We start from the raw sequence: 12394 nt of genomic DNA on the forward strand, positions 1-12394 counted from the left end.
TCCTCCTCAATCAACCACACAGCCAATACTTGTGTCATCTGCAAACCTCTTTACCATGCTTCCTACATTTAAGTTTCCATTAGTAATATATGCAACAAATAAAAAAGAGAGACCGTACTAAACACTTTGTTTGTCCAGTCTGTATTTTCTAGTTCCAGGACTTTTTCTTGTTCCTTTTCTCACTCTCTTACCCTCTGTTCTTGTTCATCTTTTATTTACACCTCCTTTAGAAACATCAGCAGCACTTATCAAGCCCTCGTCACTCCCTCTCAGCCAGCACCACCATCACAGATGGCATACAGTCTCTCCTGGTCTGCACCCTATCACAGACGTCTCTCTCATCACTTCCCCTTCTCTGCAACTAAAAAGGAAAGTTTTATATGTAAATTTTCTTAGTCTTGAAGAAAGGTCGTCAGCCTGAAACATTAACTCTTTCTTTCCACAGATGCTGACCTGCTTGCTGAGTATTCCCAGTGATTTTGTTTTTTATTTATGACTAGGTACCTAGCCCTTTGCACAGGAAGCAATCTTTAATTCCCCAAGACACCCATCAACCAATACTCTGCCTCCTGCTAAATGACCAAGTTTGGATCCAATGTACCATTCTCCATTCAACCACATGGGATATTATTTTTCTCACCATTTTGCCATGCCAGGTCCTTGTCAAAAGCTTTGATAAAGTCCATGTAGGTCACATCAAACACACTGTCCAGGCACGGACCAGGCATGGTAGTGTAGCGGTTACCGTAGCACTATTACAGCGCCAGCGACCCGGGTTCAATTCCGGCCGCTGCCTGTAAGGAGTTTGTACATTCTCCACGTGTCTACGTGGGTTTCTTCCGGGTGCTCCGGTTTCCTTCCACATTCCAAAGACGTACGGGTTAGGAAGTTGTGGGCATGCTATGTTGGCGCTGGAAGTGTGGCGACACTTGCGGGCTGCCCCCAGATCACTTTACGCAAAAGATGTATTTCACTGTGTGTTTCGATGTACATGTGACTAATAAGGATATCTTATCCTCATTAACTTTCCTTGTTAATTTCCATTGCCATTCCGACCTGAACTTCCCATAACGAAAATCCATACAGGTTGTCCCTGATTAAACCATGTAATTTGAAACGAACGCTTCTATATTCTTCAGAGTTGATTCTAATAGTTTGGCTCTCACCAGTGTTAATCCATCTGGTCTGTAATGACCCGATTTTATCCCTTCCTTCCCTTTCTAAACAGTGGTACAACAATAGCAGTCCTCCAATCCTTGGCACCACTCTTCTTCTGAGTAAGGAATGTAAAGTGATGGTCAGAGCCTTCAACATTTATTCCCTTGCTTCTTTTAAGATATATTTCATCTGGGTCTTCTTGTGGTGGAGGAGAAGACCAAAAAACATCTCATGCCCACGCAGCTCCAACAAAGGGTTTCTGACCTGAAGCCTTAAGTGTGCTGAAAAACACTATGACGCTGGAGGAACTCAGCAGGTCATGCAGCATCCGTGGAGAAAAGCAGGCGGTCAATGTTTCGGGTCAGGACCCTTCTTCAGGCTTCTCTTTCCACAGACACTGCCTGACCTGCTAAGAGTTTCCAGTATTTCCTGGTGTTGTTATCTCAGATTTACAGCATCTGCAGTGTTTTATTGATTTTCATCCCCATGCCTCCCAAGAAAGTAAAACTACTTTCCATCTCCCGGCCTTGGTAATGGCACTTCAAGTCTTCATCCATAAGCTCTTTCGATTGGATACAGGATTTCTACCTCTGATGGTCTTGCAGACTTCTTTGAATCCTTCTATATATTACCTTAAATACATTTATCATTGCCCTATTTACTATGAGCGATAGATCATTCTCTCTGACTCTTAAACTGCAGGAGTATTCTTCCTGTGTGAACTCAGAGACAGGTACTGACAGGGCATTTCATTGCCAAAGAGACATTATCTTACCCACGCTTTCCAGCAACAAGCCTTGGGATTGTGATTAAGCAAGAGAAGAGTTCCCTAGCCCAAGAGCCAATCCGGATGTCTCAGCTGAGTTCTGCCACCTTAACACACACTGGCACTGATTTGTTGGTACAAGCACTAAGCCGATGCTTTAACAAACTAGTGCACAAAATGAATATCATTTACAGCTAGTTTGAAAGTTACAGACATGGTCCATTTGCCGAATTTGCCCCATTCACTTGGGGTAGTTTTGCAAAGTTGTTCATCAAAGTTCCAGGCAAATACAGGAGTGTCAAACAGCTTTAATATCCACCTCACCTGTCATTCTGCAAAAGTTTTCCTCATTCCCTGTTTACAAATAGTGCTTGCAAGTTAATAGGATTGCTAGGATGGCTTTTTTTTCTCCAAGCCAGATTTAAAATAAATACATAATGAAGTATAATTGCCTGAGCAAGCAAGGTTTAATCAGTTAATTTGGCTGTGGTTGCCTCGGTAACCATGTGAATGGAACAAATTAAAAATAGGTCCATAGGGGACACCAGATAAAAGTAGTAAATGCTCGCATCCCCCTCCTCACAAACATACACACTCACACACCCTAAACAAATGTACCTATCACACATACACCAACACCAACACACACACACACGCACACACACCCTACACAAATGTACCTATCACACATACACCAATGCCTACAATCACACACACTAAACAAATACAGCTATCACACACACAGACACACACACTCTAAACAAATACACATCACACATACACCTACTCTTGCATATACACACACACCCCCCTACACTCTCACACACAGACACTCACATACCCTGAACAAGTACACCTATCACACACAGACACCAACATTTACATTCACACACACCCTCTAAACAAATACACCTATCACACATACACCTAAACACAGACACACACACACACACACACACATATGCATACTCCAGCCCTGGTACACCCACACATACCCAAACGCACACCTGGCACCCACATACCACACACTAACATCCTCCTGCCCTACCGTCCTCTGATTCTGACCTTTTGAGCTGCTTGACAATTACTGTGCAAACCTGATATTCCCCACCTAAACCTCTCCTCCTTAAAATCTACCTCTTTCACCAAGTTTTGGGGCACTTTTTTTTTGGATGTGGGTGTTAATGTAGGACCAGCATTTATTGCCTATTCCTGACTGCCCTCAACAGAATGACTTGCTGAGTCATTTCAGAGATGAGTCAGCTGAATGCTCATTAAACTCCCCCTCTGTGCCAGATCTCCATAGCCCTCAAATCTCCGACCTTTCAAAAATGTCATACATAACATAGAACATAGAACGCTACAGCACAGTACAGGCCCTTTGGCCCACAATGTTGTGCCGACATTTTATCCTGCTCTAAGATGTATCTAACCCTTCCCTCCCACATAGCCCCCTATTTTTCTTATAATTATACTTATAATAATATTAAAATAGGTGGTGTTGTAGATAGTGTAGAAGGTTATGAAAAATTACAGGGGGATCTTGATCAGCTGGATATGTGGGCTGAGGATTGGCAAATGGCTTTCAGTCCAGAGAACTGTATGGTATTGTATTTTGGGAGATCAAACCAGGGTAGGGCTTTTACAGTGAATGGTAGGGCCCTGGGGAGTGTTATGGAACAGAGAGACCAGGGAGTACAAGTGCCTAGTTCACTGAAAGCTACTTCACAGGTAGACAGGGTGGTGAATAAGGCATTTGACACTCTGGCCTTGATCAGTCAGGGCACTGGGTATACGAGTTGGGAAGTTATGTTGCAGTTATAAAAGATGTTGGTGAGGCTGCACTTGGAGTATTGTGTACAATTTTGGTCACCCTGTTATGGGAAAGGTGTTATTAAATTAGAAGGAGCACAGAAAAGATTTACCAGGATGTTGCCTAGACTTGGGGGCCTGAGTTACAAGGAGATATTGTGTAGACTAGGAACTTATTCCCTGGAATGTAGGAGATTGAGGGGTGACCTGATAGAGGTATATAAGATCATGAAGGGCATAAACAAGGTGAAAGCATGTCGTCTTCTTCCCAGGGAGGGGGTGCTAAAAACAAGAAGGCATAGGTTTAAGATCAGAGGTGAGAGATTTAAAAGGGACATCAGGAGCAGCTTCTTCACGCAAAGGGTGCTGTGCATTTGGAATGAGCTGCCAGAAATAGTGGTTGAGCTGGGCACACTTGCAACATTTAAAAGCCACCTTGATAAGTACATGGATGGGAGAGGTTTAGAGGGCTATGGGCCAAACGCAGGCAGATGGGACTAGTTCAGTGGGCGACATCGTTGGCATGGACAAGTTGGGCCGAAGGGCCTTTTTCCATGCTGTATGACTCTATGACTCTTTAATGATCTAGCCTGCAGGATTCTCTGGGATGCAGAATTCTGTGAGACAAAATTTCAACACACCTCAGTCGTAAATGACTGGCCCTTTATCTTGAAGCCAAGACTCTCCCACTGGTGAAAACATCTTGACATTTACCCAGTTGTGCTCCCTTAGGATCTCATACATTTCAATAAGATCACCCCACATTCTTCTAAATGCCAACGACTACAGAACCAACTTGTTTATCCTCAGGTGTACCACCAATGTGTTACTCGAATATCACCAATGGCCAGACAATTCTGAATATTGTTGGGCACCTGGAATTATCAAAAGTCTCACGTGGTTCAAGAGCTACACACAAGATGCTGGAAGAACTCTACGGATCGAGCAGCATCTATAGGGGGAATATAAGCCAGACTGGGTAAATTATAGAGTCATGCAGCATGGACAGAGGCTCTTCAGCCCAGCAAGTTCACTCTGAGCACCCATTCTACACAAATCCTGCACTATTCCCATTTTATTTTCTCCTCATTCCCAGAAACATCCCCAGATTCCGGCACTCACCTACGCACTAGGGGGAACTTATAGTGTCCTTCTGGTTGCCTCAGTAAAGTAGCCAGCATTATCAAAGACCCCACCCACCCCGGACATTCTCTCTTCTCCCCTCTCCCATCAGGCCGAAGATACAAAAGCCTGAAAGCATGTACCACCAGGCTCAAGGCCAGCTTCTATTCTGCTGTTATTAGACGATTGAGCACAATCTACCTTGTTATGATCTTGCACTTATTGTCTGCCTGCACTTCACCTTCTCTGTAGCTGTGACACTTTACTCTGCATTTTGTATTGTTTTACCTTGTACTACCTCAATGCACTGTGCAATGAATTGATCCATATGAATGGTATGCAAGATAAGTTTTTCACTGTATCTTGGTATAAGTGACAATAGTAAACCAATTCCAATTAACCTACCAACACCCACATCTTTGGGACATGGGAGGAAACCGGAGCATCCGGGGAAAAACTGCAGAGTTATAAAGAGAACATGCAAACTCCACACAGACAGGACCAGAGATCAGGGTTGAACCCAGGACACTGGAGGTGTGAGGCAACAGCTCTACCAGCTGTCTCTGATAAGGACAGCAGATTTCCAACCCCAAAGGACGTTAGTGAACCAGGTAAGTTTTTATGACAATCCAGTAGTTTTCTGGTTATTCTTACGAAGAACAGCTGTCCTTTCCATTAAAAGAACTCCAGAATATGAACTGAAAATAAACTCCACTGCAGCCTTTGCAAGATTTGTACTTAAGTCCCCTGACTGTCATCTTTAGCCTCGGAGTTACTAATCCTGTAACTTATGGCGTGCACCGCCACCATAAATACACCCAACACCTCCTTATGTGGTTCTGAAACAATTCTGTTTAATTCATTCTCTTGTGAAGCCCCTTAAGATGTTACCATATTAAGGAAACTACATAAATGCAATTTATTTTTGTCATATTCAATGTCAAGTTAAAGAAATTGGTCTTCTCTTTAGTTTGCTCTCGCTAGTTCCTTTCGAAAATGAGCATGAAAGGGCAATGTAAGTAACAAAAATTCAGGTTATAAGTGTTTGGTCAGGATCTTGGGATGTTCCAAATCTTTCTTGGCCAATTAATTTCTTTTGAAAAACAGTCACAGTTACATGGAGAATGTTCCAAGTTTTACGATTCGTTCCCAGCAACAGCAAATGATGGGATAAATCCACTGCTTGCTTTTAATCGAATAAAAAACATTATGATGCCGGAGGAACTCAGCAGGCCAGGCAGCATCCGTGGAGAAAAGCAGGCGGTCAATGTTTTGGGTCAGGATCCTTCTTCAGGATTGAAGATAGGAAAAGGGGAAGCCCAATATATAGGAGGGAAAAGCAGAGCAGTGATAGGTGGACAAAAGAGGGGAGGCGGGGTGGGCACAAGGTGGTGATAGGTAGATGCAGGTAAGAGGTAGTGATAGGAAGGTGCGGGGGAGGAGGGGATGGGTCAAAGGTAAGGAGAGAGAGGGGAAAAGGGGAGGAAAAAGAGAGATAGGCGAGGAAAGAAGCATGGTGGGGGGGGGGGGGGGCGGTGGGTGCAGATTACTTAAAGTGGGAGAATTCAATGTTCATGCCATTAGGCTGCAAGGTTCCAAGACAGGAAATGAGGTGCTGTTCCTCCAGTTTGCACTTGGAATTCTCCTGACAGTGGAGGAGGCCAAGATTACTTTTAATCTGTGTTTAATAGTCAAAACCTTGGACTGGGTACAGAAAGAACTTAGCACTCTTCACACCGGTGTGCTGGAACCATTTAGGATCTATCTAAATATAGTACCTGTGTCATTGCAACCCTCCCTCGTTGTTGTATTGAACTCTCAGCTTTAACTAGGTACAAGATTATATAGAGTTGCCTTTAATGTAAAGCTTTTTGAAGTGTCTGCTGTGGTTCATTGGTGGCACTGTCAAGTCAGGAGGTTGCAGAGTCAAGTCCTATTTCAATGCAGTACAGAGGGACTGCTGCTCTATCAGGAGATTCTGGTTTTCAGATGAAATATTCATCTGAGTAGCCATATCACGTGGATGCCATGGCCAAGAAAGCTCACCGGGGCCTCTGCTTCCTCAGGAGGCCAAAGAATTTGGCATGCCCCTGTCGATCCTTACTAATTTTAATCAATGCACCATAGAAAGCACCCTATCTGATGAATCACAGCTTGGTAAGGCAACTGCTTTGCCTGTGACCGCAAGAAACTGCAGAGAGTTGTGGACACAGCTCAGCACATCACAGAAACCAACCTCCCCTCCATGGTTTATACTTCTCACTGCCTGGGTAAAGCAGCTAGTATAATCAAAGACCCCAGCCACCTGGGACATCCTCTTCTCTTCTCTCCCATCAGGCAGAAGATACAAATGCCTGAAAGCATGTACCATCAAGCTCAAGGACAACTTCTATCCCACTGTTATAAGACTATTGAACCATTCCCTAGTACAATAAAATGGACTCTTGACCTCTCAATCTACCTCATTATGACTTTGCACCTTATTGTCTACCTGCACTGCACTTTCTCTCTAGCTATTACACTTTATTCTGCATTCTGTATTGTTTTACCCTGTACTACCTCAATGCACTATGTAATGAATTGATCTGTATGAATGGTAAGCAAGACAAGTTTTTCACTGTACCTCGGTATAAGTGACAATAATAAACCAATTCCAGTATCACTATTTATGTAGATCAAATCAACAAACAATCTGCTGGAGGAACTCAACGGTTCAGACAGCATCTATGGGAGGAAAGGAATTGTCAATGTTTCGGGTTGAAATCATGCAAGGTTTCGACCTGAAACATCAACAGTTCTTTTCCTCCCACAATTGCTGCAACGCGCTGAGTTCCTCCAGTGGATTCTTTGTTGCTCCAGATCCCAGCATCTGCGGTTTCTTGTGTCTACATAGACCGAAGGTCTGGTCTCTGTGAAAAGGAAAACAGAGTTAACTCTGTTTTTCTTTTCACAGATGCTGTTTAAGCTTCTGAGTGTTTCCAGCATTGTCTGTTTACATTTTAGAGTTCTAGCATCTGCAGTATATTTTATTATTTTCAATTTATTTCCAGTGCAGTGATTGAGAGAAAACCAGAATATATCACTTGCTCATTCTAGAAGGAGGGTGAACTCCTTCACACCGGTGTGCTGGAACCATTTAAGGTTGGTATCAAAAGAATAATGCTACCCACTCAATAAACTCAAATTTCATATCAAAGTACTTTTGCGCCTGTTGAAAGCACATCTTATCACCTTCCAATCAAAGAGGTTTCAGAACATACAATCCCCACCCAATGCAAACTGTTCTTAGAACGAATAAAGTCGTACATCATGCATGTAGGCTGGTACTATTTATAATAACTTGACTGTACTCTCTGCAGTAGTACACCAGAACTCTGATCTATACAGCAAGTTCAACAGTTGGAAATGGCTTAAATATACATTGAGTTTACTTAGCCTACCAGGCTATGTGATGGACTGAAATTTATGTGACTGGCAATTGTTTCAGAAAAGCAGGGATCTATTAACAATAGGATTACTGAGGAAGTATCCAAAAAGCTGGATTCACTTTAAACCCAGGTGATTTTCTAATTAATATCTCTGGGTGCAGTTGCACAATGGTTAAAATATCAGAGGGGAAAAGAGGGAGGAGAAACTTCTGCTTAATTGAGCAATACTTCCCTAAATGTCCAGTTCCAGATCCACTTAGGATGATTGAGAATGAGGCAATTGTTTAGCTGTGTCAAGCTGATTTCAAGTTGTGAAGTCATGGAAAGTAGGCTGGCAGTTTTAAATTATAATTCAATTTAGTCAAACTTGGCTCCTGAAATATTAATACCATGTTATCCACTGTTGAAGATAAAACAGCTTCAAAACATTGAAGAAGTTGTTAACCTTGTACTTTTACTTTGAACAATTGAGATTACAGTTCAGACTTTGACCCTTCTTACTCCTGGAATCTTATTGTCTGAACAACCTGACTTAAACACAATACATTAGATTCTCAGTCCTTCTGAATTTATTTTAACCAGAACAAAGAGAGCTACAAAATGAAAGTGCTGCAATCCAGACAAAATGCCGTCTTCAGCATTTTTGTGTGTACTAAGTGTCGGCTGCATTTTCAGCTTTCAGTCAGTTTCGGTATACCAACTCCAGGGATCTCAATATAAAAACCCGACTAATTCAACAGTGTAGACCTAAGGATGTGCTGTTTGTTGGAATAACAAACAGAGTTTGTTGGATTAACAAACTGTAGTGTTCTGGTTCATCAGAACACTACGGAGCTACTTACAGAGCACTAGTTTATACAGAGAGTGGTGGGTGCGCGGAACACACTGCGGTAGAGGTTGTGGGGACAGATACATTAGGGACATTTAAGAGACTCTTAGATAGCCACATGAATGACAGAGAAATGGAGGGCTATGTGGGGAGGGAAGGGTTAGATAGATATTAGAGCAGGATAAAACATCGGTACAACATTGTGGGCCAAAAGGGCCTGTACTGTGCTGTAATGTTCTATGTTCTATGTACTTCAAACAGGAACAGGGATATTTTGGCCAATGGTTTCCCCTCCATACAATATTATAAAGCTGATTACATAATCATGAACAAAGTGCTGCCCATGTGCAAACTGGCTGCTGTGTTTTACACATTACTGCATGAGTACATTTCAAAAGTACTTCACCAGTGGGAAAGTGAAGGGTGCTACACAAATGCACGTATATATTTGTATTCAATTTAAGATTGCAGTTCTAAACCCAGGTCTTGGTCCTACTCTCTCCCCAACCCATTACATGTTTAGCTGGAAATTTCCAACAGGAAGTGTCCAGGATCACCTGGAAACTGGGGGAACTGTCATGAACTCTCCAATGAAGAGAAAAGAACCTGCAGTCAAAGAGTTCAAATCTGAGCACAGCGGCGAAATTTAAACTCAGTTCAATTAATCCGGAATAAAAAGCCAGAATCGGTAATTGTGACTGTGAAACGGCAAGAGTTGTTGTAAAAGCACACTTGGTTTGTGAATGGGCTGACGAGAGGGAAAGTTGTTGTTCTTGCCCGTACGTGGCTATAGACATGTGGCCAACTCCAAACTGCCCTCAGATGACACTAGTAATGCATCTGCACTGTGGCAATTCACCACCTGCTTCTCAAGGGCAAATAGGGATGAGCGATGAATACTGACCTTGGCAGAAACATCCAAATCCTTTGAACACAACTAAAAGGCTAGACTGTCATGCTCAACATAGTTAAATAGCACACCAATACACGTGGAATAATCCTGAAGAATAATTACTGCAAGGGTGAGGTGTATTTGTCCTCACCATTGTACTAATTAGTCTTCAGTTGGTAGCACTCTCGCCTTGAGGTCAGAAGGTTGGCGTTTAAGTCGAACTCCAGGGACTTGAGCAGAGAATTCAGGGCAAGACCGTAGTTGCAGTATTGAGGGAGTGCTGCATCGAGGCATTGTTTATAAGATGATATGAGAATTGCTTATTAACAACCACAAGGCACTATTTCCCAGATGTCTGTGGAACTTCCCCATGCGACATTACTGCTGCATCTCCATAAAGACTCCAATAAAGCAGTATCCGATTGCTCAGAATGCCCAAATCTGATTCCCTCATGAGGACACTAAGCCTTTCTTATCAGTAGATCCACAGAGGTTGGCCATGTGTTACTGAGAGTGTAGGCCCAGATGTGCAGCCAGAGCTGGGATCCGAATATGGGCCTGAAACACAAGCTGAAATCTGCAAGCTGAAGCTCACTGGGTTCTGTTCCCTGCACTCTCTTTAAACTAACCAGGTTCGCTGTAAAATTTGAATGAAAGAAAAGTTGCTGAAATCTGGAGCAACACACAAAATGCTGGAGGAACTCACGGGTCAGGCGGCATCTCTGGAGGGAATGGACAGTCGACGGTTCATGTCAAGACCTTCGTCCTGGACTGCTTGAGTCCATAGAACAAAGAACACTACAGCACAATAGAGGCCCTTCGGCCCACGATTGTTGTACCGACATTTTATCCGCTCTAAGATCTATCTAACCCTTCCCTCCCAAATAACTCCCCATTCTTCTATAGTGAAGGGTCTTGACCCAAAACATCGACTGTCCATTTCCTTCCACAGATGCTGCCTGACCCACTGAGTTCCTTCCAGCATTGTGTGTGTTGTCTCACTGCAAAATTTACTCTACTACTGTGTAACATGTAAAAAAAGTACAATAAATCGAATTGGGATAATATGAATAACATCCAATGATCCAGACAATGCAAAGCGCCAAGGATAACCAGATCATCAGAGTAAGATAAGATATCTTTATTAGTCACATGTATATCAAAACACACAGTGAAATGCATTTTTTGCGTAGAGTGTTCTGGGGGCAGCCCGCAAGTGTTGCCACGCTTCTGGCGCCAATACAGCATGCCCAAAACTTCCTAACCCATACACCTTTGGAATGTGGGAAAAAAACGGAGCACCCAGAGGAAACCCGCGCAGACACAGGGAGATCATACAAACTCCTTACAGACCACGGCGGGAATTGAACCCAGGTCGCTGGCGCCGTTAAGCATTACGCTAACCGCTACACTGCTGTGCATGCATTGCAAAAGAACCTCTCCAGCAGTAATCTGTTACTGAAGATTCCAAGGTCTAAGCATTGTGCCGTATAAAGATAAATCTTCCTTTATTAATTGTACAATACTCAGCCAGATGTTAGAATGGGATGGGGAGGTCAAACACTTGGGCACTTTATACCTGACAAAAGCCCTCAAATAAAAGTAAATCACAGCAGTCCTTTTTTGCCCCCCAAGAAGATCTAACAAAGGTCGGTGATAGGAACAATGATTCAATCTGCCTGTCTGATATTATTCTGTGGGAGGAATGTTGTCCGGCTTTGGGAAATGAGATACAATAGGAGAGGGAGCCTCAAAGCAGTGCCGTGCTCCTCCACAATGGCATGGGGGGGGGGGGAGGCAGCCCAGTTTACTAGCTCAAATTTCACACTGCCAAGGCTTTGAAGCCTTGGCCTCCTGGCACAGAAATGGGGAATGATGCCAACATGCAAAGAAAAGCAGCGTATTCCAGTGGCACTGGTCTGGCACCAGCTAACTCATCAGTGGTGTGGGCAGAATTACAAAGAGCAAGTCTTTCTAATTTAGAGTGTATCCCCTCAAACAACAATTCCTGACTGTGTCATTAAAAGACCAAAGACAAAATTGGACTCCAGCCTCATTGCCGGCTCCGTCGCTGCTCCAGTTAGTTATTTATTTAGATTTTGTACTGAATCCCAAAGAGGTCATTACACTTCACACATGCGCTGATCGCCGTTTGTATATTCGGCTCTGCAGGGACAAAGCACAGTGGGAAGCAAAGCGTCAGAAATAATGAAAGAAAATTACACCAACTGTTCATTTTCATATACAACTGCTGTTGGAGCAACAATAAATGGATTTCCACCAGCACAGCATCAGAAATAGATTACCAAATCCTTGTAACAAAACACAACTTCTACAGATATACTGTTGAAATTATCCTCACTGATTGCAGCTTGGTCTGGTACGGC

At 43.1% G+C, this 12394-nt stretch overlaps 1 protein-coding gene across 5 annotated transcripts in view; it reads right to left on the reverse strand.

Annotated features, from left to right (window-relative positions):
* Positions 1–12394, reverse strand: part of LOC127569073 (protocadherin-1-like) — a 443419-nt gene that overhangs the window by 370532 nt on the left and 60493 nt on the right. The window contains exon 4 of one of the 5 annotated variants that reach the window (XM_052013386.1): positions 11577–12173. The exons of the other annotated variants lie outside the window; for them this stretch is intronic. Within the exon in view, the coding sequence (XP_051869346.1) occupies positions 12138–12173 (36 nt within the window). The 3' untranslated portion in view covers positions 11577–12137. Of the gene's footprint in view, positions 1–11576; positions 12174–12394 lie in introns of those variants that run through there. 5 annotated transcript variants of the gene reach the window in all.

Source organism: Pristis pectinata, chromosome 4, assembly GCF_009764475.1.
Source record: "Pristis pectinata isolate sPriPec2 chromosome 4, sPriPec2.1.pri, whole genome shotgun sequence".
In the NCBI taxonomy this organism is placed as follows: domain Eukaryota; kingdom Metazoa; phylum Chordata; class Chondrichthyes; order Rhinopristiformes; family Pristidae; genus Pristis; species Pristis pectinata.